The 24,964-nt window shown below is 57.3% G+C and overlaps 1 protein-coding gene and 1 long non-coding RNA gene across 4 annotated transcripts in view; one reads left to right on the top strand and one right to left on the bottom strand.

The window, feature by feature from the left end:
• Positions 1-4,031: 4,031 nt before the first annotated feature.
• LOC125122315 (uncharacterized) lies at positions 4,032-6,100 on the top strand. The gene is made up of 3 exons (XR_007133767.1): positions 4,032-4,565; positions 4,703-4,955; positions 5,968-6,100. It is a non-coding gene; the product is annotated as an uncharacterized LOC125122315 (long non-coding RNA).
• Positions 6,101-10,302: 4,202 nt separating this feature from the next.
• The window catches only part of MLPH (melanophilin), a 50,245-nt gene continuing 35,583 nt past the window's right edge, over positions 10,303-24,964 (bottom strand). For all 3 annotated transcript variants that reach the window (XM_047773854.1, XM_047773852.1, XM_047773853.1), the window contains exons 9-16: positions 24,082-24,221; positions 17,680-17,865; positions 17,288-17,443; positions 15,985-16,077; positions 14,842-14,922; positions 13,202-13,259; positions 12,203-12,303; positions 10,303-10,595 (exon numbers count right to left, since the gene is read on the bottom strand). In XM_047773854.1, the coding sequence (XP_047629810.1) occupies positions 10,569-10,595; positions 12,203-12,303; positions 13,202-13,259; positions 14,842-14,922; positions 15,985-16,077; positions 17,288-17,443; positions 17,680-17,865; positions 24,082-24,221 (842 nt within the window). In that variant the 3' untranslated portion in view covers positions 10,303-10,568. The remainder of the gene's footprint in view (positions 10,596-12,202; positions 12,304-13,201; positions 13,260-14,841; positions 14,923-15,984; positions 16,078-17,287; positions 17,444-17,679; positions 17,866-24,081; positions 24,222-24,964) is intronic.

Raw genomic sequence — 24,964 nt, 5'->3', positions numbered from 1 at the left:
TTAAATGAGGTGACCGCACGTGCCAGACTCTGCCGGGTTCGGTCCTGTGGGCATGAACCCAATATCATCAGAAGTCACCTGGGAGGTCTATGAGCGTGGGTGTGGAGCGCTGGCTGTCTTGGGGCTGCCCCCGTCTGTCTGTCTGTGTCTGTGTGAGTGCGGGAGGCCCCTGCACCGCTGTGTGTGTGCATCCAGTCCTCAGCGGGGGGTGGGGGGGCAGAGGCGGGCAGGCTGGGCGGGACCCCCTGGAGGAGCCCAGGGTTGCTGCAGAGATGGAGACAGGCAGGGGGTGGGGGTGCTGGGGATGCCGAGCCTGGACCCCGGTGCGGGGCTCTTTTCCTCACTCGGCCGGGCTCCATCCTGCCCTGTGCCCGCTGGAGAAGGTCAGCTGACAGCAGGGCACTGTGTTCTTACCTAGAGCACTCACCCTCCCCATGACCCCAGATCCAAGCCACCGAGTCTCCAAGATCAACCTGCAGCAGGTGGACGTGCCCCCACCGAGCCCAGCTGGCGGGAAGAGGATGCTGCGGTCGGTGGAGGCACCCAGAGAACCCACTCCTCACCCTGCTGGGGCAGAGCATCCGTTCTGCAGACTTGGCAACTCCTCCTGCAGGGGCCCCACCCTTGGCACTTCAGAAACCATTGGAAGATGCCAGAGAGTCTGCCTCCTTTGGGGAGGGCCTCTCTGCCTACCTTGGCTCTCCAGCCTCCCTGAGCCCCGCACGGAAAGTGGTCTCCATCTGAGAGATTTAAAAGACCCACCCCTCTCCTTTTTAGGGGCATGCTGGGGTGTCACAAGCAGTGGCAGGGGTCTCCGCCTTGGAGGAAATGGAGGTGCCATCTTTGAAACAGAGTGATGAAGAGATGCACGCCGTTGGAGGCCCAGCTGACTGTTCCTCCCCCTGGGCTGGAACCCCTGCTGGGTGGAGGGCATCTCAGGAGAACCCGGAGGTGTAGGCATCTGGTTCCTTATCCAGGACCTTCCTCCAGCTCCAGACAGTGGGAGGTTTTCTGTCCTGGGGGGGTTCCCGGTCTGCATTCCTAGTGGGGTGGTCTGGACAGCTTGACCCTCTGTCTCCTCTGTAGACAGTCCTGTGCCCCGGGGCCAGCAGGCAGGGGTGGCCCTCAAACGCACAGTGGGTGAGCTGGCTGCCCCTTCTGTCCACCCCTCACTCCCCGCCGTGCTGGTTCTGGCTGCCAGGACAGGGGGGAAGGTTTGCGGGGGTGGGGGGTTGGGGGCGGGTGGAGGGTGGCTGTCAGGGACCCTGAGCCCTCCAGCACCTGTGAGCTACTCACCGAGGTTCCCACGGGGCTGGCGAGCGCTGTGGCCGGAGTGGTGACCCAGTGGGAGCCAGCTCACCCTTTTATAGCCCCAGAGGAAGGAGCCCACCCTGGCACCCACCCGTCCCTCCCCGCCCGCCTTCCTCACTGGGCAGCGTCATAAGAGAGACTTTTCCTTTTTTCTTCTATTTTTTTTTTTCAAAATCTCTCATCAGTGATGTGATTTGGCTCTTCCTGGGTTATGTAATTTCATTTGGGGCTGAGTGGTTTTAAAACACATTAGCGTCCCTCCTTCATGCTTTGGGCAGACTGCGGAGTCAGGCGCCGCTGGTCCAGGCATCACTGAGCCCTCCAGAAGGCTGACACAGAGGTGACCCTGCGGCCGCTCCCCCCTTCTCCTTTAAGTCAGGGTTTCCAGTGGAAAGGAGAAGGGACAGGTCGCCCAAGCCTCTCCAGCTCTTTGAGGCCCTCGTAACCCTTCCCAGGCCTGGTCCGTTGCCTACGTGGCTCTCCATAGCTGTGTTCATTACATGCAAGCCCCTTTCATCCTGTTTCCATCACTTAAAATATTTTTTCCTAAGCTTTTCCAGAGTGGATACAATTAATGCTTGAACAAGTTTATTACAATGATAAATACATATATTTCTGTTAAAAAATAAATAAGAAACTAGTTTATTTTTATTATAGAAGCAGTTTCTTTATATTTGAAAGTAATTTAGCACATACAGAAAAATGCGAAAAACGTATCCATAATATCAGAGAAGCCAATCCTTAGTCACCTGCCATGTATTTCCTTCTCGTGTTCTTCTCCCAAATGTTCTGGGTAGATTCATTGGACTCATGCATTTTGCTCTTTATTTTTCCAATTTTTTGTGGTCACACCTGCAGCACTTGGAAGTTCCCCAGGCCAGGGACTGAATCTGAGCCACCTTTGCAACCTACACCACAGCTGCAGCAATGCTGGCTCCTTAACCCAGTGTACCTGGCTGGGAATCGAACTTGAGCCTTTGCAGTGACCCAAGCCGCTGCAGTAGGATTCTTTTTTCCTTTCTTTTTAGGGCTACACCCACGGCATACAGAAGTTCTCAGGCTAGGGGACAAACTGGAGCCACAGCTGCTGGCCACAGCCACAGCCAGAGCAACGCGGGCCAGGGATCAAACCCACATCCTCATGGATACACCACAATGGGAACTCCCTTCGGTAGGATTCTTAAAGCTCTGTGCCATTGCACGAACTCCCAGACCCAGGCATTTTGAATCTTCTCTTTTCAATGAACACCCATGTCCTTAAGTTCTTAAAAAATCTGTATACTTAAAGTAGCTGCCTCTTATTGTACCACTAATCTTGCACCTGAGACCGGAACCCGTTTGTATGGTGAATAGTTACAGGTGACATCCAAGGTGAGCCGAGTGCCGTTGAGTGTGGTCTGAGGGAGCTCACCCCCAGGAGGAGCGCAGGGCCGGTCCCCTCGGAGGTGTGAGCGGCCAGGGCGGCCCTCCTCCCGCCCCTGTCAGGCTTCTAGGAAAGCTCCAGAGCAGCTCCTGGCCTCCAAAGGTCAGTCACAAGGGGCTCCCCGTCCTCCCACTGCTGCCTGTTCTTGGCGATGAAGCTTTTGTGGGCGGTGGGCTTCCCGGGAGCTGTGGGGACAGGAGGAAAGCTGATTTTAGGGCTGGCAGGGGCGGAGGAGCCTGCGGGGCGGCCAGGTGCCGCTCGGTGCTTCTGGAACTCCCCAGAGAGGCCTTGGCCGTAGACCTGAACACAGGTGCGAACAGAACACAGGTGGCCGTGAACATCCCGGAGAAGATGCGCGCACCTGGGTGAGGGGGGAAGAGGCCAGGTGGGCCGAGGAAGGATGGGAGGGGCCCAGGTAGCAGGGCCACGGGGGCCGGAGGAGGCAGGTCCCGGCAGAGGCCCGAGACCCTGAGTCAAGGCTGGTGCGAGGGCGCCCGCCAGCAGGGCCCTTTGCCTGGTGGTCTCCCACCCCCACCCACTCGGCATGGGGGCCAGAGGGTCCCTGCTGCAGTGGCCCGCCTGCCCCCTTAGCACACAATCAGCCACTTCATTTGAGATGGCTAGCCAAGGTGGGGTGTCTGCCAGGTGTTCTTTACGAGAATGCCAGGGGCCGGGTTTGGCCCGTGGGCCGCAGTCTGCTGCTCCCTCATCTGTGTCTCTAGAACACCGTAACAGGTGTGGGCTAGGCGTTCACCACACAGGGTGACCCTCAGCCCCTTGAGGGAAGACCACAGGCTGGCTTCTGGAACCGCACATATGTGGGATCTACGGACCCTCCTTGTCCCAGAGGAGGGCTTCCCAGGGCTCGGTGAAGCTCTGATTGGCCAGCACGTGGGGCACGTGTGGCCCTGCTCCCTCGGTCTCATGTGTCCAGAGCCATAAGCTGTGGGCGCTGCAGGCTCTAGTCGGAATCAGGGCTGGAGAGGCCGTGGGCACCTCCTGAACGGTGCGATGTGCAGCTCCTGGTCCAGACGGAAGCTCAGAGAGGTCACTGGTGCGTGGCCACCGGGAGCCACCCTGGCGCCTGCCCCCCTCCATCCTGGGGAGGAGGCTCCGTGGGCGCCGGGCTGCTGTGGGCCGGGGGGGGGCCTGTCCTCCGGGATGAGCAGTGAGGACCCGCTCTCCGGGATGAAGCTAGAAGATTCTTTTTTTTTCTTTTTAGGGCCGTACCTACCCCACAGCTCACAGCAACCCTGGATCCTTAACACACTGAGAGGGGCCAGGGATTGAACCGACGTCCTCATGGAAACGAGTCAGATTCCTAACCCACTGAGCCACAGGGGGCACTCCAAACCTCGCCGTTTTGAGATCTCTGCATGTTTACAGTTTGCCAGGCACGCAGCGGGCGCTAGGAAGTAGCGTGATGATGGATGGTCTTGGTTTGGGTATTTGGACCACAATCGTGCTCCAGAGCGGGTTCAATAGTGTCCCTCCCAGATTCACATCCACCTGGAAGCTCAGATGTGACGTTTTTGGAAATAAGATCTCGGCAGATGGCATTTGTGAAGATGAGCTCACTCTGGAGTAAAGGGGCCCTGAATACAGTCACTGGTGCCCTTACAAGAGGGTAGATGGGCAGAGACACGAGGAGGAAGGTGACGTGGAAATGGAGGCAGGACGGCAGGGACGCAGCCACAAGCCCAGGCATGAGGTCAAGGGCTCCAGCAGCCACTGAAACTGGGGAGAAGCATCAGGCAGTTTCCCCCTTGGAGCCTCCGGAAGGAACCAAGCCTGCTGATGCCTTGATTTGGGGCTTCTGTCCTCCTGAGCGGTGAGAGAATGCATTTGGGTCTTTCTAAGCCACCTTGCCTGTTGTCCTTTGTCAGGACAGCCCAGGGAAAATATGCGACACTCCATAAATGTGTCTGAGTGACTGGTGACATGTTTCTTTCTGGCTCTTGTTCCTAGAAAAAAACTAGAGTCTGTGGTTTTGGTCCTTGTGTTTCTTAAACATGGGATTCGCCTGGACTCCTGGAAACACACAATCGGACACAAAGGGAGCCTGGGGAATTGCCCGAGTTGTAGCTGCTGATCCATCGGCCGTGGTGAGTGGAATCTTCAGTTCCCTGCAAAGCTCTTGCTGAAGTAGAGGGTGTCTGCGGATGTGGACGGCATCTGAAAATCCAGATTCTCGGGAAAATGTTGCAGCCCTCGTCTGCAGGTTAGAAAGCTGGGGTTGAAGCCAGAGGCCTGAGTGAGATGGAGTTGCAGTGAGAGGCGGGGGGGCAGCTGTGGGGTCTCTTCCTGCCCTAAGAGGAAGCGGCTCCGGGAACCTAGCCCTGCCCTCGGGACCCAAAGCAGGGGTGTCTCCAGGCTCCCGTCCAGCTGGTTTCGAAGCTTCAGATGCGATGATTTGAGAGACTTTGGATGAGGCTTTTACTCTGTGGGAGCTGTGTGCTAATCAGAGTTCTGCCGAGAAACAGGACCAAGAGGGTGTGTGTGTGTTCAGGAGAAGAGAGGGGGAGAGAGAGGCATTTTATGGAATTGGCTCATGCGACTTTGGGCCTAGTAAGTCTGAAATCTTCGGGCAGCCAGTAGGCTGGAGACCAGGGAAGAGCTGATCTTGCAGCTTGAGTCTGCAGGCCCTCTGGAGGCAGAATTCCCTTTCCTGGGGAACTTCAGTCTTTTTCCTCGTTAAGGGCTTCCACTGATTAGACCAGGCCCACCTTTAATCTCACCCAAAAATCACTTTCACAGCAACCTCTAGACTGGTGTTGGACCAAACACTGGACACCAAAGGCAAGCCACACTGACACATAAAATTAACCAAGGATGTAGCAAAGCATCACTTTCTCCAGTGTGACAATTTCCTTGGGATTCTGAGCCCAGGTGCCATCAAGCTGCAGGTATAGAAGGACTTTGAGTCTGGCTTGCTTATTTATCTCTGGGCAGACTTTGCTGTAGACGTTTTCAGGGGAATCAGGGCAATGGAAGAGCGTAAAACACTCTTTCCTTGGCTGGCTCTTTCCTGAGACGCTAGAGCTGTGACAGAATTTCCAGAATGGGCTTCACGTACTTACCAGTAAATCAACTTGCAGAAGTTTTACCTAAAAGCTAAAATATGAATGGATGTCTGGGGGAAGCAACTTGAGAGAGGATTCTTTTTCTTTTGCTTATCATATTCTCTTTCTCTCTCTTGCTCTTTTTTTTTTTTTTTTTGGTTGTGCCTGTAGCATGTTCCAGGGCTGGGAATCGCATCTGTGCCATGGCAGCTTCCTGAGCTGCTGCAGTGACAACCCCGGATCCTTAACCCACTGCATCGCAAAGGAACTCTGCTTTTGCTTATCTTCTTTTCTTAGCTTATCTATCTTTTCTGTTTTCTTCCCAATAAAGTGTAAATGTACCTCATATGTCATAGAAATTCTTTATAAAAAATAGCTTTGGAGATACAGGCACGGTGCTTAAAGATTCCTTGACTCCAGGACTTCCCATCATGGCGCAGTGGCAACGAATCTGACTAGGAACCATGACGTTGTGGGTTTGATCCCTGGCCTCGCTCAGTGGGTTAAGGATCTGGTGTTGCTACGGCTGTGGTGCAGGCTGGCAGCCGTAGCTCCAATTGGACCCCTATCCTGGGAACCTCCATGTGCCACAGGTGTGGCGCTAATAAAAAAAGATTCCTTGGCTCCAGCCATCGTGCTGAATGCTGAGTTCTTGGCCCTCAGAGGGGCCCTCCCATGTGCCTTTGCGGCTGGGTCCTTAGGCCCCCAAGGAAAGCAGCTGATGAGACCTGGGAGGTCACCTGTGAAACCATACCTGGTTTCCTCTCACCTGAAACCCCTGCAGTTCTGCCCGGGAGCCATAAAGGCACAACCCCTAAGCCCAAGGGAAAGCCTGGATTGGGGGTGAAAGACTGGGATGGCAAATGGCTGTCCTCCCAAGTGGCTGCATTGAAGAGGGTCCCCCAGGACCAAGGACCCATAGAGAGCTTGCCCAGCCACGTGATGATGCTGGGGGGAGGGCAAGGGCGGGAGGCATTTGCCATTTACTGGAGATGCTAACACGCAGAAAAACAGCACCTCTGGCCTCTCTGTAGTCCTGAGGGGGAATCTGGCCTCTGGTGGACCAGCTTGGGTGAGTCTCGTGACCTCTGTGGCGTTTCCACTTTTTTACTCAGCAGAGGAGCCCACTTCCTGCTGGGCTGCTGGGTGGACCAGTGACAATGACTCTTTACCGGCCTGGGACCTAAATATGGTCACGTCTCCCATTCTCCTGATTCATCTTCTGTGTGCCCCCCAGGGATCTCCGTCAGGGCCTCATCCCAGGACGAACAAGCGCCCCGGGGCTCGGTCAGCCGAAGAGGTCAGCACTGCTTCTGAGGGCCAGGTGGGAGGGTGCCCATCGGTGGCTGCCGCCACCCATGTCCCCGCTGAGAACCCTCAGTCCGGTGGCTGCGTGGCAGGTGGTGCCAGGCTGCTGTGGTCCCCCGCGTGCAGGGCTGCCTGGTGGTCGGGCTCCTGTAACCACTCTGCGAGGTCACACACACAGCTCCTGTTCCTGCAGCATCGCCCTGGGTCCGGGAGCAGGGCCGCTCGCTGCCCCGGCACAGGCGTGCCTCCTCCCAGCCTGCTTCCCTAAACTGGTGCTGTGGGTGGTTCACTTGCACAGACTGGGGCCTCTGGCCTCTAGTGGGTGCACCTGCTACTGGGAAAAGGAAGAAAAGGACCCAGGGAGCTTTCCAGGAAGGTGGGGCTGGGGGATGAGGTGCAGCACGTGGTGGCCCCGGGATGGAATGGGGGGAGAGCCGGTGACCCTCCTGATGCCCCAGGCGGCCCCAGGCGTGGCAGAGAGAGCAGCCAGCCCTCCCAGGGGACACGAGTCCACAGGTGACAACGGCCTCAAGAAAACAATAGCACACTGACCCCACGTTACCCTGGAAACAGAAGGCCAGCCGCCATGTGACACACGACAGGACTCAAATAAACACGCTGAGGCGGGGAGAAGGCATGAGCGTGTAAAGCAGACCTGGAGTCCCAGAAATAACCAAGGGGCAGCTTTGGCATAAAAATACACTCCAAAGGAGTTCCCATCGGGGCTCAGTGGTTAACGAACCCGACTAGCATCCATGAGGTCGCGGGTTTGATCCCTGGCCTTGCTCAGTGGGTTAAGGATCCGGCGTTGCTGTGAGCTGTGGTGTAGGCCAGCAGCTGCAGCTCTGATTGGACCCCTACCTGGGACCCTCCATATGTCATGGGTGCAGCCCTGGAAAAAAAACCAAAGACCAAAAACAACAACAACAACAACAACAACAAAAACCCAAAACAACAACAACAAAAAAACCAACAAAAAACTCCCCCCACACTCCAAGGAAGGAACCCAGCTGCTGAGGGGGGGGATGGTGGGAGGTGTGGAGTGGTGCCAACGAGGGAGGCAGGGCGGCCTGGTTTCCCCAACAGGACGTGGCGTGAAGGAGAGGGTAAAAGAAGACCCTGAGCCTTGGCCGGAGCCCTGGGGAGGACAGAGTTGGTCTCAGTGGGCACAGCAGGGTTTGGGGGTAAGACTGCATGCGCTGGGCTGACTTGGAGGCGTGGGAGGAGGGGGTCTGTGGTGGGGACTCGAGGTGTCTGGGCTGCAATCCAGCGACAGGAGCCTAAAGCCGTGGGGCCTGATGAGGACGGAAAGGAGGCCAGACATCAAGGGGCTGGAGGGACCGAGGAGCCGGCACAGGAGATGGACAGAGGACTCACACCCCCGCCACCCTGGCCACTGCCCACGAGATGAGCACAGATGCCCGGGCCCTGCACGTGGTCAGGTGACTCTGCTGAGTGAATGAATGAGTGTGTATGACGCTGACCCTATCGGAGCCCCTGCGAGGGTGTTCTCAAAGAGGGGACCAGGTGCTTCAGGGGTGGAGGGTCTCTGAACTCGGGTCAGCAAGGAAGCTCAATGCCCACTAAGGCTCTGGGGCAGAGGACCCGCTGTTCCTGTTACACCCACATCCAAGGGCATGCACAGGCCAGCAGACTCCTCCTCCTCGATGCCGGGAACTCACGTGGACTTCACGTTCTGAACAAGGAGAGGTTACGCCAAAAAGACGGACACTTAACAGGAAGCTTGTCATCGTTTTAGGCATAGAATTAGGAGCTGCGTGTGTCCACCGACTTTCATTCTAAGGAGCATCAGATCCACCTCTTCCGCCAATTCCAGCACAACCTGAAGCCCGGGCATTCGGATCAACTCTGATGCTGCTTTTTTTTGCTTTTTAGGGCTGCGCCCGCGGCATATGAGATTCCCAGGCGATGGGTCCAATCGGAGCTGCAGCTGCCAACCTACATCACAGCCACATTAACACGGGATCTGAGCCGCGTCTGCGAACTTCACCACAGCTCATGGCAACACCGGATCCTTAACCCACTGAGCAAGGCCAGGGATTGAACCCTCGTCCTCATGGATACTAGTAGGGTTCGTTAGCACTGAGCCACGATGGAAACTCCAGGATGCTGTGTTCTGAGCAGTGCCCTGGCGTCACCAGAGGCCAGCCGGCCAACGACGACGTGATCTCCGCAGTGACCGTGACCTCATGGGCTTAGTGTGAAAGGAGCTCAGGGTACAGAGCCTGTAAACCGTGGGTGGGTTGTGTCCCCAGTCGGCTCGGGAGAAGGTCTGGCATAAAAGGCTCTCGGGCATCCTTTATTCACCCCCGTCTGTCGGTTACCGCTTCATTTGAACACAGACACTGAGCCGTTTGAGAGAAAGGTTAAAGCTGACCCAAAGCCACTCTGGAAAGTGTTATCATCAGGTGGCTTCTAGCTCCAGGGGAGGCTCACGCTCAGGGCTCAGTTCCCTGCTCTGCACAGCGGGCTGTTCTGAGGATGAAGCTGGCCCCTGAGGGGCACAGAGCCACGCTCGGGACAGGGGTGGGGAGACGGGGTCACTGTGCTCAAGGCGGCTCTGAGGGTCCCAGGGCTTCCCCTCAAAGCTGGACGAGCCGCACAGACACGCAGACGTGGCCCCGAATCCCAGACTGTCTGCAGTAGAGACCCCGGAGCTGGTCCGCAGACCGGAAGCAAGTGGCAGGAAGGCAGCACTGATGGGAGTGGCCCTCATCCCCCGGATCCCGCTGTGGCGGGGGGTGGTGCCAGGCTGGACCCCGGGCTTCTGTCTGCCCACCTACAGCTCCGCCGACTGCACCTGCCTCTGGGCTCTGAATGGGAGCCCACTCGCTCCCACTCAGGGGCTCTGCCCTTGACCTCAGCGTCATGCCTCCCACCTGTGAACCCCAGGGGAACCTGCAGACCAGGTGTGTGTGTGTAAGGGGCCAGGGGTCTACCCCACCCTCTTACCCACCCTCTTATTCGGACAGACATGAGTGCAGCCACTTGTCCTGATGTCCAGCAGCAACCCCCCCAGAAGCCCCCGCCCTCCCGCCCACGCTCCAAGAGTCAGAGTCAAGAACACACAGATGGCAGGTGCAGTAACGGGTCACCCCTCTTCCCTCCACTCCTGAAAGCAAGACGAGCGAGCCCGCAGAGAAAGGCGTAAGAGATCACACTAGCAAGGTCTTTGTGTCCTTCAAAAAGTTTAAACCGTGTTGCCCTAAAAGAAAGACACATCAGCTTGGGTGATTCTCATAGGTCAGAGCAGACTGGCGGGGGTGGCCTTGGGGGCTGTCTGTGAACGTGGGTGAGGCGGTGGCGGTCTGAGAACTGCTATCAGCTGGCAGACGGGACTCCAACCTGGATGGGACCCTGTGCAGCAGCACACGCAGGGCAGGTGGCGCGGGAGATGGGACAGGCCGCTCTGTCACTCTGTCCTGTGCAGACGAACCTCTTTTTTAGGGCTGGTGGGTCATCACAGGCTTCTGCGAACACACGTGGACACATCAGCATGCACCATTACAGGGGTGCACACGCGTGCACACACATGCAGGCACACGCCCAGAAACACCCAGGCAGGCACAGAGGCAATGCACTGGTGTGTTCACAGGTAGACACAAACTTAGATTATAAGTGTGTACACAAACACACGTGGGCACGTACACAGACAGACACACAAATACACGTATACACACACACACCCCTGTTAGTCAGACGTATCAATCAATCTCTTCTGGATCTTTATTCAGCCTTTCGCTGCCTCCGTGTGCCCAGCTATGAATGTGGGTCAACGACTCTCATCAACTGGGGTGTAAGGACGGAAAGTATTTGACATTTTAAGCTCCGACACACAGGAAGGTGTGTTCTAATTTGAAAGCATTTAGACTTTCAAGTTTCCATTGGCAATTTCCTTCTGTTCCTTTGCGTGGCCGCACCCACAGCGTATAGAAGTTGCTGGGCTGGGGACTGAACTCTCCCCTTCACAGGGACCTAAGCTGCTGCCATTGACTTCTTAACCCTCTGCGCCACATCTGGAACTCCAGCACCTTCTAATTAATTTCCATTGGCCTCCTGCCTGCTGGACCCGTTCCGGTCAAGGTCCAGGTGGCCTCTTTAGGGCTCAGGCGGGCCTGGCAGGGCACCTCTGCCCTCTGTCATTCCCCCTCAAATGTGTCCCCTCGTCTGGGGTGGCCTAAAGCTGGCTGAATCAGCCACGTGTGCCACCTCCCTGCCTGCCAACATAAGGCTCGCACACAATCAATGATGACTACTGTAAGAGGCTGAAATCCCATTTGAAAGTGGAGCTCCTGGAAGAACAGAGCTGTCGCCCCATCTCCCTGAACAGCCAAGCCGATGGCTCAGACTCCTATAACTAGTGTGAAGTCAGATTCCCTGCTGGGTGGTGGCAGCTGGCAGGTGGATGTGGCTGTGGACAGCTGTGGGCCTCGAGGGTATCTGGACCTCTGGACCCCGACTGTGGTCACCGAGTCCTCATGCCCACCCATGTGAAGTGGGCATGACTGCATGGTCCTAGGGCTCAGCTGTCTCGAGCTGTCACAGCGCCCTGTTTGTGAAGCGCTGCTACGGCTCCAGGCAGGGGGCACCTGCATCAGAAAAGCCAGCGCTCCCCCAGGCTGTCCTGTGGCTGGAACCACCAGGGACCAAGTTGTCATAGAAGGTCTGTAAGATCAAGGCCACGGCCCCTACTGGCTGGCCTGACACTCCCTGGGCTTTGGGAGGAAATGCAAGCTCCTTCTGCAGGGACCCCTGCCCATGGAAGTCGGGGGACAGCCTTGACCCTGGCAGCTGCACAGGTGGCTCACTGGAACCATGTTACAGACTGGGGGGGGGGCGTGGGGCTCCCTGCCTCATGGGTTGTCCCCGTCCCCAAGCCGAGACCCACCCAGGGCAAGCAGCCCATCCCCAGGAAACTCTGGTACCTTTAAGGAATGCTTTCGATTTTCCTTTACAGCTTTTGCTGATGTGACTTCTCATCAGTTTATCCCAATCCTTTAGCTGAGGATGTGTTATCAACAGGTCGATCTGACAGCGCACAGAACTGTAAAGCCGCCTCGGTAAATAGAAAACTTACCGCAAAGCTGTGGCTGGCGGCTGCCTTCCTGCCGTTGGGGTTCCTCTGAGTCAGCGACCCCCGGTACACAGATTCCCGGGTGAAGGGGTCACCCTCCTTGTCTTTGAGGGAAATGGCAGGGAGGTTGCTTGTTAATCACAAACCTACAAACAACTGTCTCTGCCTCCTAAGAAATTTTAAAAGGCGCGTAAAGATCAACACGTCTTTTCTCTTTTGGGAAAGCCCGTCTGTCCCTGGGAGAAGATATAAATCCAGTGCAGGGAAAAGGCCCCCAAGGTGCGCGAGCGGAGCCGGGTGGGGGTCCCACAGGTGGCAAACAAGAAGGTCTGGAAGCTGGACACAGCAACCCTACTTCCTTCTGTGGGCACTTGGGAGCCAAGGGCTGTTTGTGAGCAGGGGAGAACATCAGAGACCCCCTTGTAGGACCAGGGAGGTGGGGGAACTGGGAGGATGGGGTGGCAAGGGTTCCGCTCAGACACAGGCTAACAGGAGGCATGACAAGGGCCCGCCCGCAAGGGCTCAGCAGTGGGGGACCCGGCTGGGAACTGGGGCAGGAGCTGTGGTCGGGCTGCGAGGTGAGTGATGGACCAGCATCCAAGATTCCCCAGGGCCCCGCCCGGCGCTGCGCAGACGACCAGGCCTCACAGCCCTTTGTCCAAGCTGATGTCCTTGCCACCAGCAGGACATCAGGGAGGCTAATCACGCTCTGGGCCCCGTGTGAGGCCAGGAGCTGTGCGCTGCATCAGACGGTTTACAGCGCAGGACACGGAAACCACCACCTCCACCTGTACAGGCGTAAAGCCGCAAATCCAGGTACCCCGACACCAACGCGCAGGGACGGTCCCTGAAGGTGGTTGGAAGCATCGGAGTGCCCTTTGGGCATCAAGGGTGTGAGATGCTGGGTCCCACGGTTACACAGAAATACGGGGCCCTGACCATTTTCACGCCCCTGAGTTTATCTCCCAGGCCCGGGGGATGAGGGAAGCAGGTGACTCTTACCTTGGCTTTTGGGGTAACGATTGAGCTTCCCCCTCACAAGAGAGGGCACAGCTGCCGCCTGGAAGAAAGATGCCATCCCTGAGTATCCCTGCGCTGCAGCAGTGATTAGTGGGAGCTAGGTTTGAATTGGCCATTGTTCTTCCAGACTCTGATTAATCAGGGCAGGCGTCTTCTGCTCTTTGGCAGTATTTGAACTTAAAATGCATGTTTGAGAAAGTCAGCACTAAATGCCAGGATACAAAAGAGACACTTAACTTTCGGAGAACGGCCAACTTTGGGTGGGTACGGGGGAAAGCTTAACTTTCAGCCCCACAGATCTGGGTTCAAACCCCTTCCCACTGTGATAGGGGCCCTTTGCATTCTCTCTGAACTCAGTCTCCTCCTCTGGAAAGTGGGCCAGTAGCCCCTTTTTAGGATTGAAAGGTTAATGGTACCTCATATGTCCCAGCTCCCCATGGCTCTTGGCCCATACCTTTCCCTCCCTCTCCCTTTTCCTGCTACTTGCTTCTCTAACACGGGCTAATTCATTCTCGGATTTGCCTCTTTAGGGGTGAAGCGGGAATGAAACAGCCTCACTGCCCTGGAAGTCTTGCCAACAGGGCCCCCTGGGACTCAGCCTGGCTCATGTCATGGGCTGTACCAGGAGGCCGGGTGCAGAAGCCTCTGGGCCTAGGCTTCCCGTGACACCTTGGGGAGCAGCACAGCCCTGAGGAGAGAGGTGGGGAGTCGGGGGGCCTGAGGCCGCCACTGTGGTTGGTGTGATCTCTGTCCAGTATGTCTACCTCCCTGAGGCTCCCTTTCCTCCTCGGGACAGCGGGGGTGCCGTCCACGCCCGCCCCCCGGGTTTCATAAACATCAACAGGAAAGATGGAGGAAAACCCCACTTTTAACTGGGAAGAGCCACACACTGTTGTCACGAGAAGCAGGCATGACCAGAGGGTCATTATCGGTGACAGCGGACCGCAGGCAAGACCTGGAGCACACACCACCCTCGGGAGGGCCCTGGGTCTGGCACCTCCAGCCACACCCTGAAACCCAGGAGATTCCGCTCCTTCCCAAGCCGCCCCTCCCCCACGCTCCGCAGCTGTTAAGTGTCACCCTCTTCCCCGCTGCATGCTGTGGGGCTGCCGCCCACACCTCCAGGTCTGTCCCTGTGCCATCTCATGCACACTGGCTCCTGGGGTCACCCCCAGAGCCCTGACCCACAGCTTCCAGAGGCGGCCTCTCCCCAGGCCCTGGAGCCGGCTGCCCCTGTGAAGAGTCACCGGTGACGGGTGGGCATGGGGGGTACACAGCCAGCACGTGGCCCCTGCACAGGATGACCCCGTGACATGCACTGTCTCCAGGGCTCTGTGTTACCCTGAGCCCGTTTCACCCCCTCCCCCACCCCGGGGTCCGCCCGCCTCCTCCCCTCTGCCCACTGTCCCAGGGCCCTGCTGGGCTTTCCTGAACATTCCTGACAAACCCCCTGCAACGCCCCCTCGTCCGTGTGCACCCGGGGAGGCCAGCCTGTGAGACTTGGGTTCTTAGAGCCGGAACATTTCAGCTCCCCCACCCACAGACTCGTCATGCTTCTGGAAAAGCCGGGCCAGCCGCTCACCCTCTTCCAGCCTCTGGAGCTTGAATGGACTCACACATACCTTGACCTCATCTGAAGGGAGTGCACTTGAATCCTCAGCAGCAGTTCCGCCGTACTTCCCCACAAGCCGCGGAAGAAAGATCTGGAGAACAAGGAAGAAGCCTGTGCATCATCGCTGCTCATTTGACCTCCGGACACAGACACAAGGGTGGAGAGTCTCTTTCAGCCTCGGGCTGGAGCGTGGAGAGGGCGGTCAGCCCCCTGGAACCCCCCACTCGGTGCTCTGTGACGAGCGCTGCCGGGCGTAGCAAATTAAAACACAGGGAGTTCCCGTGGTGGCTCATTGGTAAGGAACCTGACTAGGAACCATGAGGATGCGGGTTTGATCCCTGGCCTCGCTCCGTGGGTTAAGGATCTGGCATTGCCGTGACTGTGGTGTAGGTCGCAGATGTGGCTTGGATCTCGCATTGCTGTGGCTGTGGTGTAGGCCGGCGGCTGCAGCTCTGATGTGACCCCTGGCCTGGGAACCTCCACATGCCACAGGTGCGACCCTAAAAAGCAAAAAATTAAAAAATTAAAATACAGAACTCCAGTTAGCTTTAAATTTCAGATCAACAACGAAGAGACACTTTGGTATATGTACCAAATAGCACACGGGATACACTTAAGCTAGAAAACGAGTGATCTGAAATTCAGGTCTGACTGGGCATCCGGTGTCTGACCTGCAGCCCCATCCAGGACGCAGCTGGGAGCCCCAGTCATTCTTCTGCTGTATTTCCTCTCGGTGAGACCTGTCTGGAGACTCCAGACTTGAGCCCGGGAGAAGGATGCTGGTCCTGGGGCTGCTCTGTGGCCGTCCACCCCCTTCCCCTCGTCCCATCTTCCGGGAGATGCTGCTGTGCTAAGCCCTCAGCAGCAGGTGTTGTTCAGCTCCTTCTGGACTTTAAACTGCGTGAGCGTGTGTGTGTGTGTGTGTGTGTGTGTGTGTGTGTGTGTGTGTGTACACGCAGGTGGGCGTGTTTCCAGTTCTCACGTAGGAGCTGAGGGTCTCCCCGCAAAGGACCTGCTTCAGTTAGAAACGACAGGAAGGGATGAAAAGGAGCCCTCAGTGACAGGAAAGGAGGCTGCAGCGAGGAGGGGGAGGAGGCGGCGGCAGCCAGTCTCTCCAGCACGACCCCTGGGGGCCCGCGGCCCCACCACTCACCGGGAGGTTGGACTTCCTGCGGGCCTTTCCCGAGGGCCTCACCGTGAGCCCCGCTGCCTGCAAGGCTGCGATCCTGGACTCGATATCAGAAACCTGGGGAAGGACAGACAGACAGACAGTCACTCGATGTCCCTTCTCCAGGTCACAGAACAGGAAGAGTGGCGGCCCCCCTTCGTGGATGTTATCACGCGACCCCTAACTCAGGTGTCCCAACCAGGGGCACCTCCTGGGGCTCTGCATGCAGCCACCTCCAAGGTTGTCCAGAGGGCCGCCCCCAGGTGGGAAGAGAGGGGCCCGTTGGTGACAGGTGGAGGGAGGGGAGTGATGGGGGGAGAGGTGGAGGAGGAAGCTCTGGAAATAGGAACAGGCCCCATTCAGATCCATTCAGATCCCCAGGGGCCCCCAAATCCTCCCCTGTGGTCCCCGGGGCTCTCTGGAACCTCTCACCCATTCCCTCTCCCTCCGTCTGCTCCAGCATCAGGGTTTCACTGCTGCTCTCTGAACAGACCACACCTGATAACACCCCAGGGCCTTTGCACCTGCTGCCCTCTCTTCATGAACCCTGCTCACTGATTTGTTCTCTATCTCCTCCCACTACAAACATAAGCCCCGTGGAGGCATGGGCTCTCAGTCTAAGACGCTCCCACAGCTTCAACTTCTGTGCCCGAATCAGGGCCTGCCACCTTCGGGGCATTGAGAATTGTCTGCTCTGCAAGAGGGAATAACTGAACGCCACGCCCCCCTGCTGGTTTGCTCCTCCAGTGTGTGTGCGGCCTGGGGATGGGCAGTGGGAGCTGGATCCTCCACACTCTGGGGGGCGGACCCCCTCTCTGGGGCCCCCAGGGGGTGCAGAGCAGAGTCCAGTCACCTTGAGTGTCTCTGGGAGGCCCTGGCTTTGACTTCTGCACACCGCCACACCCCCGCCACCCTAAATCAAGCCCTGGACCCGAGCTCCAGCTCACAAGCTGACCCTCCGTCAGAGTCAGTCCTGAGCCCTGGGGTCGCCCTAAAATCTAAGCCTGCTTCTGGAGAAGCTCTCCTCGTGGGACAGGGCGGGGTCCGTGTCAGCATCTTCCTTCGGTGGCTGAAAATGCTACCTGTCCCAACTTAAATGGGAAAAGGATGGGGGCGGGGGGGGTGGGAGGAGGGAGGGAGGGGGAGTCCTGCAGAGGCCCCCAAGCTCAAGCTGACAGGGGGGTTCCTCTGCGTGAGCCCCTGGGGGTGTTGTCCACAGTTGCCAGGCCTTCAGGGCCCCCCCATCTATCGGGGGGGGGCACCTGCCCCCTGGGGCTGCTCAGACTACCTCGCTCTCTGTCTGCTGCACCTCCAAAACTGTGGTGGCCACTCTGTCTTCCAGCTCCGACAGCTCCTCGTCGGTGGTCCTTTTGGGCTGCATGGGGTCCTGAGGGCCCCGGGGGTCCTTTTCCCATCTGGGTGCTTGGCCTGCAGCCGTGCTCACCTAAGAAAGGGAAGCAGGGAAAGTGACCCCCAGCAGGAGCGACCGCAGGGTCCTCACCAGCACAGGTCTCACCCTGAGGTTGCTGCTCTCTCTTAACTCTGGGGCTGCTGGACCAGGGGCACCCTCTGTGGCCATTGTCCAGGGGCTTCCTGCTCCTCCGTGGTTGCGACTGGGCCCTGTTGATCCCTGGCCTTACCTCTGCCTGGGTCCTGTGGAGGCCCCCCGGGTGGACTCACCTGTGCGGCGGGCCTGGGGAGCTCCCTGAAGGGGGTGCTGCTGTCCAGATCCACCCCTTCATCCTGGCCCTCCTCCTCTGCGGATGAAGCCCCGTGGTCACTGACGTGGCGGGTCAACTCCTCCAGCTTCCTCTTGAGGGCTGCCTCTTCCACGTCAGCCGCCGTGGGCTCACTGCCAGCAGGACTCTGAAATGGACAAGCAGGTGTACCTCATTCAGTCGGTCACTGGGCAGAGGCAGGGCTCAGGGGGCCCGGCTGGCGCTGTGGTCTCTTCCGTGCCCCAGCCAAGCGTGGCCGAGGTGCCTGCTGACTGTCCCTCCTCCAGAGCCACGCTGTGCCGGCCAGGACATTCCTGGCGATGCTGATGGCACCCGGGCTACCCGAGACACACCATTTTGGAGCAAGACATCGGACGTTTTCGGCAGAGGAGGGCAATGCCTCCCTCCGCCCCCACATTGGGTCCCCAAGCTGTTTCCTAGGGTTCTGCACCCCAGCGGTGCCAAACCTCAGTCCAGACTTGACATTTGGCTTGGGGGGGGGTGGTGGGCCTCAGGGCTGACAAGTCTGTTTTCTGGGTTTTTCTCTGCTCCCCTGTGTTAAGACTGAAGTACATGACGGCTGCGTGGCCTCAGCACCTGCCGAGGGCTCTGGGGTGGGTCTGAACTCGCACAAGGACGGGGACATTCAGGTCCACCAACCGCGGCATGTCTTTCTGCACCAGGCTGTGTGCCCACGGCCTCTCCCACGAGCCTCACGTCAGCTTGGCTGTGGGAAACAGACTCTCAGACTCCAGCTCGGAGCTGAATGACAAGGGTCCCTAGTGTACTTGTGACTCTTGGAAAACCACAAAGTTGTGTGAACGGCATGGTGACGTTTCCTCTGACATAGAGAGTGGTGTCCCTTCTTCTTCTTTTGTCTTTTTAGGGCTTATTGAGGTTCCCAGGCTAGGGGTCCAATCGGAGCTGTAGCTGCTGGCCTACACCACAGCCACAGCAATGTGGGATCTGAGCTGCATCTGCGACCTACAGCACAGCTCACGGCAACACTGGATCCTTAACCCACTGAGCGAGGCCAGGGATCAAACCTGCATCCCCATAGATACTAGTCAGGTTCATTACTGCTGAACCACGATGGGAATTCCCATGCATTCCTTCTTGAATTTAGAGCCAGGGAGTCTGTCTCCCAGGATGAATTTGGACGAGTTGTATACCACGCAGAAGGTCTATTCACCTGCCTTGGCAGGTAAGGAACTCAGAGCTAAACAGAGCTTGTCTCTGGCAATCTCTTCTCTAGACTCCAGGTCTGACTCTGCTTCTTGTAACTATTTTTCAGGACTGTATTTTTTTGGTTCTGATTTTTAAGTCTCTCTGTCTTTTGTTTTTGTTTCTGTTTTGTTTGTCTTTTTTTTGCTATTTCTTTGGGCCGCTCCCGTGGCATATGGAGGTTCCCAGGCTAGGGGTCGAATTGGAGCTGTAGCCACCAGCCTACACCAGAGCCACAGCAACGCAGGATCCGAGCCGCATCTGCAACCTACACCACAGCTCACGGCAACGCCAGATCGTTAACCCACTGAGCAAGGGCAGGGACTGAACCCGCAACCTCATGGTTCCTAGTCGGATTCGTTAACCACTGTGCCACCACGGGAACTCCTCTCTGTCTTTTTTAATCTGGTTGCAGCCTGTAGGGATTTGATGTGAGCTCTCAGTTCTCAGACCAGGGAACCTGGGCCACAGCAGTGAAAGCACCAAATCCTAACCACTAGACCACCAGGGAACCCCCTTAAGTATCTATTACAAATTCGGTTGGAGCTGGAGCATAACAGGAGCTGGATAAAAAGGGAACCAACAGAGAAAAACCCTCACTAGGGGCTGGAGTCCCTCAATGATTCCAGACTACTTCCTCTATGGGTGGGGAAAGAATATACTCCGAGCCTGCCCCCTCCATGGCCGGTCTCCCTCCGTAAGCAGCAGACCAGGGCCTGGGCAGCGGTCAGGGATGCAACCTGGGCCACAGCAGTGAAAGCGCCAAATCCTAACCCGCTAGGTTGGGGGTCACCCATTGATGCTGCTGATGGAGGGGGGGCTTCACCAGGATGCTTCACCCACAGTGCGGGGCCAGGCGGGCCAGCTCCCATCCTGCCTACCCGCCCCCCCCCAGCAGAGGGCAGTGCTCTTCCTCATCTGTGAATGGGCCCCCCCCCCCCAAACCCCGGGCCTCACAGCTGGGGGCCGAGGGCCAGCGGAGTGAGCCGACAGGGAAGCAGCACGTTTCCTGGGGTCTTTCCTTTTTCCATTTTCCCACGAAGCTCCCAATCAAATCTCGGCGGAGGCCGCAAGAGGCGAAGAGAACCCCTAGGCTGTTTGGAGGGTGGATTCTGCTCCTTCCGAGGCGGAGACATCTTTCTCCGCGAGTAAATGACATCGGGAAACTTCGGAATCCTCGTTCCCCGGGAAGGTACTGCGAGGCCCATTTTCTGACACCAAGGGTTCTGGAACCCCGAGCAAAAGCTGGGAGCGGCACTCAAGCGGGGGTGGCGTTGCGGGGATGAACAAAGGTGACACATTCAGCAAGACAAGGAAGGAAGGGGCGTCTGAAGGGCCTGTGACGTGTCACTGCCGCAGGGCAGCCTTTGTCTCTGCCGATCCGGTCAGCACAGGAAGGCGCGAATTGATTATGTCAGGCTGATGAAACTAACAGGCAGGAGCCCTGGGTCACCGCGGACCAGGAGGCGCGCCAGGTAACACCCTCGAGTGACTGAAAGCACGACTTCGTCATCCCTTGAGTCACCGGGCCCTTGAGTCACCAGGGTCTATTAACTCCCAGGCCGGGATGCGAGAAAATCAATTCTTCAGTTTTCTCCCAAGCAGATGCATCTTTCCTGCCATCATCTCGTGTGCGGCCACCTTGCTTTAAGAAGGAAATGGCCCTGGCGGTGGCGGCGAGATGCTTCTGCATTGTTCGGTGGGTAATTGGCTTGATCTTCACAGCACCGAGGGCTCGAGTGGGCGAATCTGCCCAAAGGAGGAACATAAGCCGAGAAACTGCACCTCGAGGGTTTCAGGAAGGCGCGGTCCCGGCTCTCACCTCGAGTGGCTGCTGGTAATTGAAAGCAGCCCTGGTCACGCTTCGTGGCATCTGAGAGGCAGCCATCAATACCTGGGGGAGGGCTCCACAGCCAGCCGCTGTGTCCCCGGTGAGCGTGGAACCCGGAGGGCAAGGGCCAACCCAACCTGGGCCCAAGAGCATCACAGGGAAAAGCCAGGAAGAGACAAGCATCCCATGATGAGCCCTTGGAAAGTTCTCATCCTGGTGGAGGAGGGGCAGGAGCTGGGGGGCAGCCTGGAGCCCCAAGAGGCCTTGGCCCAGGAGGAGAGCTGTGGGCTCGGTGCTGCTCTCCGGGCAAGGCCCTGCCGCAGGTCCCCGTGGTGTGGCCACGATAGGTTCCTGGTTTTCCACCTGGTCCTGAGGGCCCCCCACCCCCCAGAACACCTGCCTCTCAGGTGCCCACAGCCGGGTGTGCCCCTTTCTCCTGCCAAAAGCAGGTGCCGCCCTGTCCATGCAAGCCTGGGTGGAGGTCCATTACACGCTACCTGGACACGCACGGATGGCCACTGACGGTGAACTCTTGGGGTTTTCAGTGTGTTTGCAGCAAAAAAAAAATGTGTGATTTCTGAATGGGGTCCAGCCTTAGGCCGTGGAGAGGAATGAACTACCACAACTTGGCACTGATGAGGCTTTCGTGGGTGACCCGCAACCATGTCTGCAGCCGGAGCTCTCGGCCCCGGGGGGGCTCACCGCCCACCACTCGGGGTGGGGCACGTGCCAGGGCTCTGTTTCCTGTGCCTCCTGCAACTCAGCTCCCTGGACGCCTCGGTCCCTCCTACCATGTGCTGTGCCATCTTTGGCCCCCTCTGGGCAGGCGTGACTACTTATTTATAGAAAGTCTTTGCTGAATATCCGTCACTCAGAAAGTCCTAAGCACACAAGCACAAATGCAGAGACGAGCAATAGATCACGGAGGAGTGTTCAGATTAACCCGACAAAGCACGGCTCTCGAGAACGAGGAGGCACACAGGGTGACTGGGTGGGTAGGCTGAACACCGGGATGTGTCTTTTTCTGAAAGTCACCAGAGTTGCTAAATTGAAAACGTGCTGAAAATAGACAATTTAATTCTAGTCTTCACCCCACTGTCTCCTGGCCTGGGGGCTGGGGGCTCCCTGGCCTGTTGTGGTTCTGCCACCTGGGATATCTCCATCCTGGGGAGGTTTCTGTCCCGGGGAGGTCTCTGCTCTGGGGAGGTCTCTGTCCTGGCCACACCGGCCCCTCCACCATGGTCCCCCAGCCTCCCCAGGGGCCAAGCCAGTCACTCCTGGTCCCATCACAGGACACTTTCTTGCACGAGCACCTCCCGGCTTCCATGAAAGAAGCCTGGGCCGCCTGCGTCACTGGCTCAGGTCCTCTCAGGGCCTCCATACCCCGCTGTGCCCGGGGCAAAGGGTCAGTGACCTCCCTCTGAGACGGAGGTCGGAGCAGGAGGATCACAGCCCTGGGGCATGGGGTGCTTCCCCAGAAGAGAGCCAACTGGGCCTGAGGGCGCTCCCCGGAGACGGAGAGGAGGTGCAGGGTTTAAAACTCCCGGTTTCTTCCCCCCCGCCCCCCTGGGATTTTAGCCTAATCAACGTTTGAACAGAAAAGCTGACCCTGATGCATCGAAAAGCCACCCAAAGAAAGGCTCCTTCCAGAGGTCCTGCTCCTTCCTGCTCATCATTTCTGGAGCCCGGCCCTGAAGGGACTGAGCTGAAGGGCCCCCAACCGGTTCTGGGTCAGCTGAGGCTGAGGAGAGCAGCAGATCTGCTGCTGCTGGTGGGGGGAGGACGGGGTGTGGATGGAGGGGGTGGGGGGGGGCTCAGCAGAGTCCCCGCTGGGCAGCCCTGGAAAGCAGTTTGGTGGCAGAGCGGGACCACGCCCCTCCCCCAGGTGGTCCGAGAGGTCAGAAGTGGGGAGGGGCCTGGGGAAGAGCAGCCCCCCCAGGGCCCCCCAGAGTCACATCTTGAATTGCAGCAACCATAAGCACGCTCCCAGCTTGTGCCTCCCTGGTCTGTTTCTAGACCTTCCCGCTGGGAACACACTCAACGGTGGGTCAGTCTTTGCACCTGACACCTTGCATCTGGGTCTGGGAGGCCCCTGGAGGACCCCGCGTCATCAGTGTGCAGACGAGGCTGGGCGGCACTCCTGCAGGCTTCTGAAATGTGCGTGTGGGACCCACCTGAACGAAGCTTCGGTTCAGGACCCTCCATCCCAAGCGGGCCCAGCGCCCTGCCCTCTGCTTCATGCCTCTAGATCCCCGGTGACAGAACGGCCCCAGTCCCACCATTTCATCCACATGAGTCAGGCCTTGTCGGGGACGCTACTGCGTCTGCGTCAATCTTGCGGTCACGATGCTCTCATATAAAACGTCACTGCCTTCCCCCAGCGAAGCCTACGCGCTGCATCTAAATCTCAGTCACCTGCCTGTGAACATGGCGAAGAGAATTCACGGTCCTCCAAGAAATCCACTCGTGAGATATTTTATAAATCAGTGTCCACAACGAGAATGGCTCTAATTTTACAGGTGTTAAGTGCTCTGAGTTGAAATTTCTCAAAACACACAGAAACCTGCTAAAGGTTTTAGACTAAGAGATCATTGCCTCCTCTTGTACGAGACATGATGCTCGATAGAATATAAAATATATCTTCATCCAAAGGGAGGCAGTGGTCATACCTGCTACCGCGTGGAGGAACCTTAAAAACATCCTACCAAGTGCAAGAAGCCAGGAACAGACGGCCACACCCTGTATGATCCAGTTTATGTGAAATGCCCGGAACAGGCAAATCAATGGAGCCGGACGGCGGGCTGGTGTTGCCAGGAGCTGGACGGAGGTGGGATGCTGAGTAACTGTGGCTGGGGACCGGCATCCCTTGGGCGGATGATGCTTTAGAGACGACAGAGGTGCTGGTTGCACCACATTGGGAATGTACTAAACGCAACTGAACTCTTGACTTTATTTACTTACTTTTTTTTCTTTTTTGCCTGCGCCCACGGCACATGGAAGTTCCCAGGCCAGGGGCGGACTCCGAGCCACAGCTGCAACCTATGCCAGAGCTGCAGCAATGCTGGATCCTTAACTCATTGTGCCACAGTGGGAACTCCTGAACTGTTCACTTTAAAAGATTTATGGTATGTGAATTTCAGGTCAATAAAAAATATACTTCGATGACATTGCCTATCTCTTTAAAGTAGGCTTATGCAATCTTACGGTTTTAAAACACTGAAAGGTTTAATTTCTCAGAGAGGAATGGATGTTAAGGTAAGAAGTCTCTCCCAAAGAAGCAGCTAGAAGCCTTCTTTCCCGCTACCTTACCTGGCTCTCAGAAGAGGGCCAGCTTCTCTGTCTGGAGCGGTGGGAGGTCACCCTCTGAGCCCCAACAGCTTCTTCATCCGAGGTGTCCACGTCGGCCAGATACTGTTGGGGGGGCTGCTCACTCCTGAGGCTCTTTGTCCCTTTGGAGGAAGAATGGGTCAGGATTAGTTGGAGTGACAAGCTGAAAGCGGAGTCCTGTCGTGGCACATTGGAAACGAATCTGACTAGGAACCATGAGGTTGTGGGTTCGATCCCTGGCCTGGCTCAGTGGGTTAAGGATCCAGCGTTGCTGTGCGCTGTGGTGTAGGTCGCAGACACGGCTTGGATCTGCATGGCTATGGCTGTGGTGTAGGCTGGCAGCTGTAGCTCCTATTCGACTCCTAGCCTGGGAACCTCCACATGCCACGGGTATAACCCTAAAAAGACAAAAAAAAAAAAAAAAAAAAAGAAGAGCTGAAAGCATGGATTATTTTCTGATGAAGAAAAGAGATCAAAGAAAACGAGGACATGATGAGATTCCACTGAGGTCATGGGGCTGAGGTCCCGGGACCAGGCTAAGAGCGGAGCAGAAGTGGAGTTCCCGCTGTGGCTCAGCAGTTTATAAACCTGACCAGCATCCAAAAGGACACGGGTTCGATCCCTTGCCTTGCTCAGTGGGTTAAGGATCCGGCACTGCACTGAGCTGTGGTGTAGGTCACAGATGCAGCTCAGATCCCACGTTGCTGTGGCTGTGGTGCAGACTGGCAGCTGCAGCTCTGATTTGACCCCAATCTGGGAATTTCCATATGCTGTGGGTGTGGCCCTAAAAAGGAAAAAAAAAAAAAAAGGAGCAAACGTCACATATCAGGTCCCCACACAAGGAAGCACAGAGTCCCCTGCCTGC

This window comes from Phacochoerus africanus, chromosome 3 (assembly GCF_016906955.1).
Source record: "Phacochoerus africanus isolate WHEZ1 chromosome 3, ROS_Pafr_v1, whole genome shotgun sequence".
In the NCBI taxonomy this organism is placed as follows: Eukaryota; Metazoa; Chordata; class Mammalia; order Artiodactyla; family Suidae; genus Phacochoerus; species Phacochoerus africanus.
The sequence above is the reverse complement of the archived record's forward strand: the minus strand, read 5'-3'. Positions and strand labels throughout refer to the sequence as shown.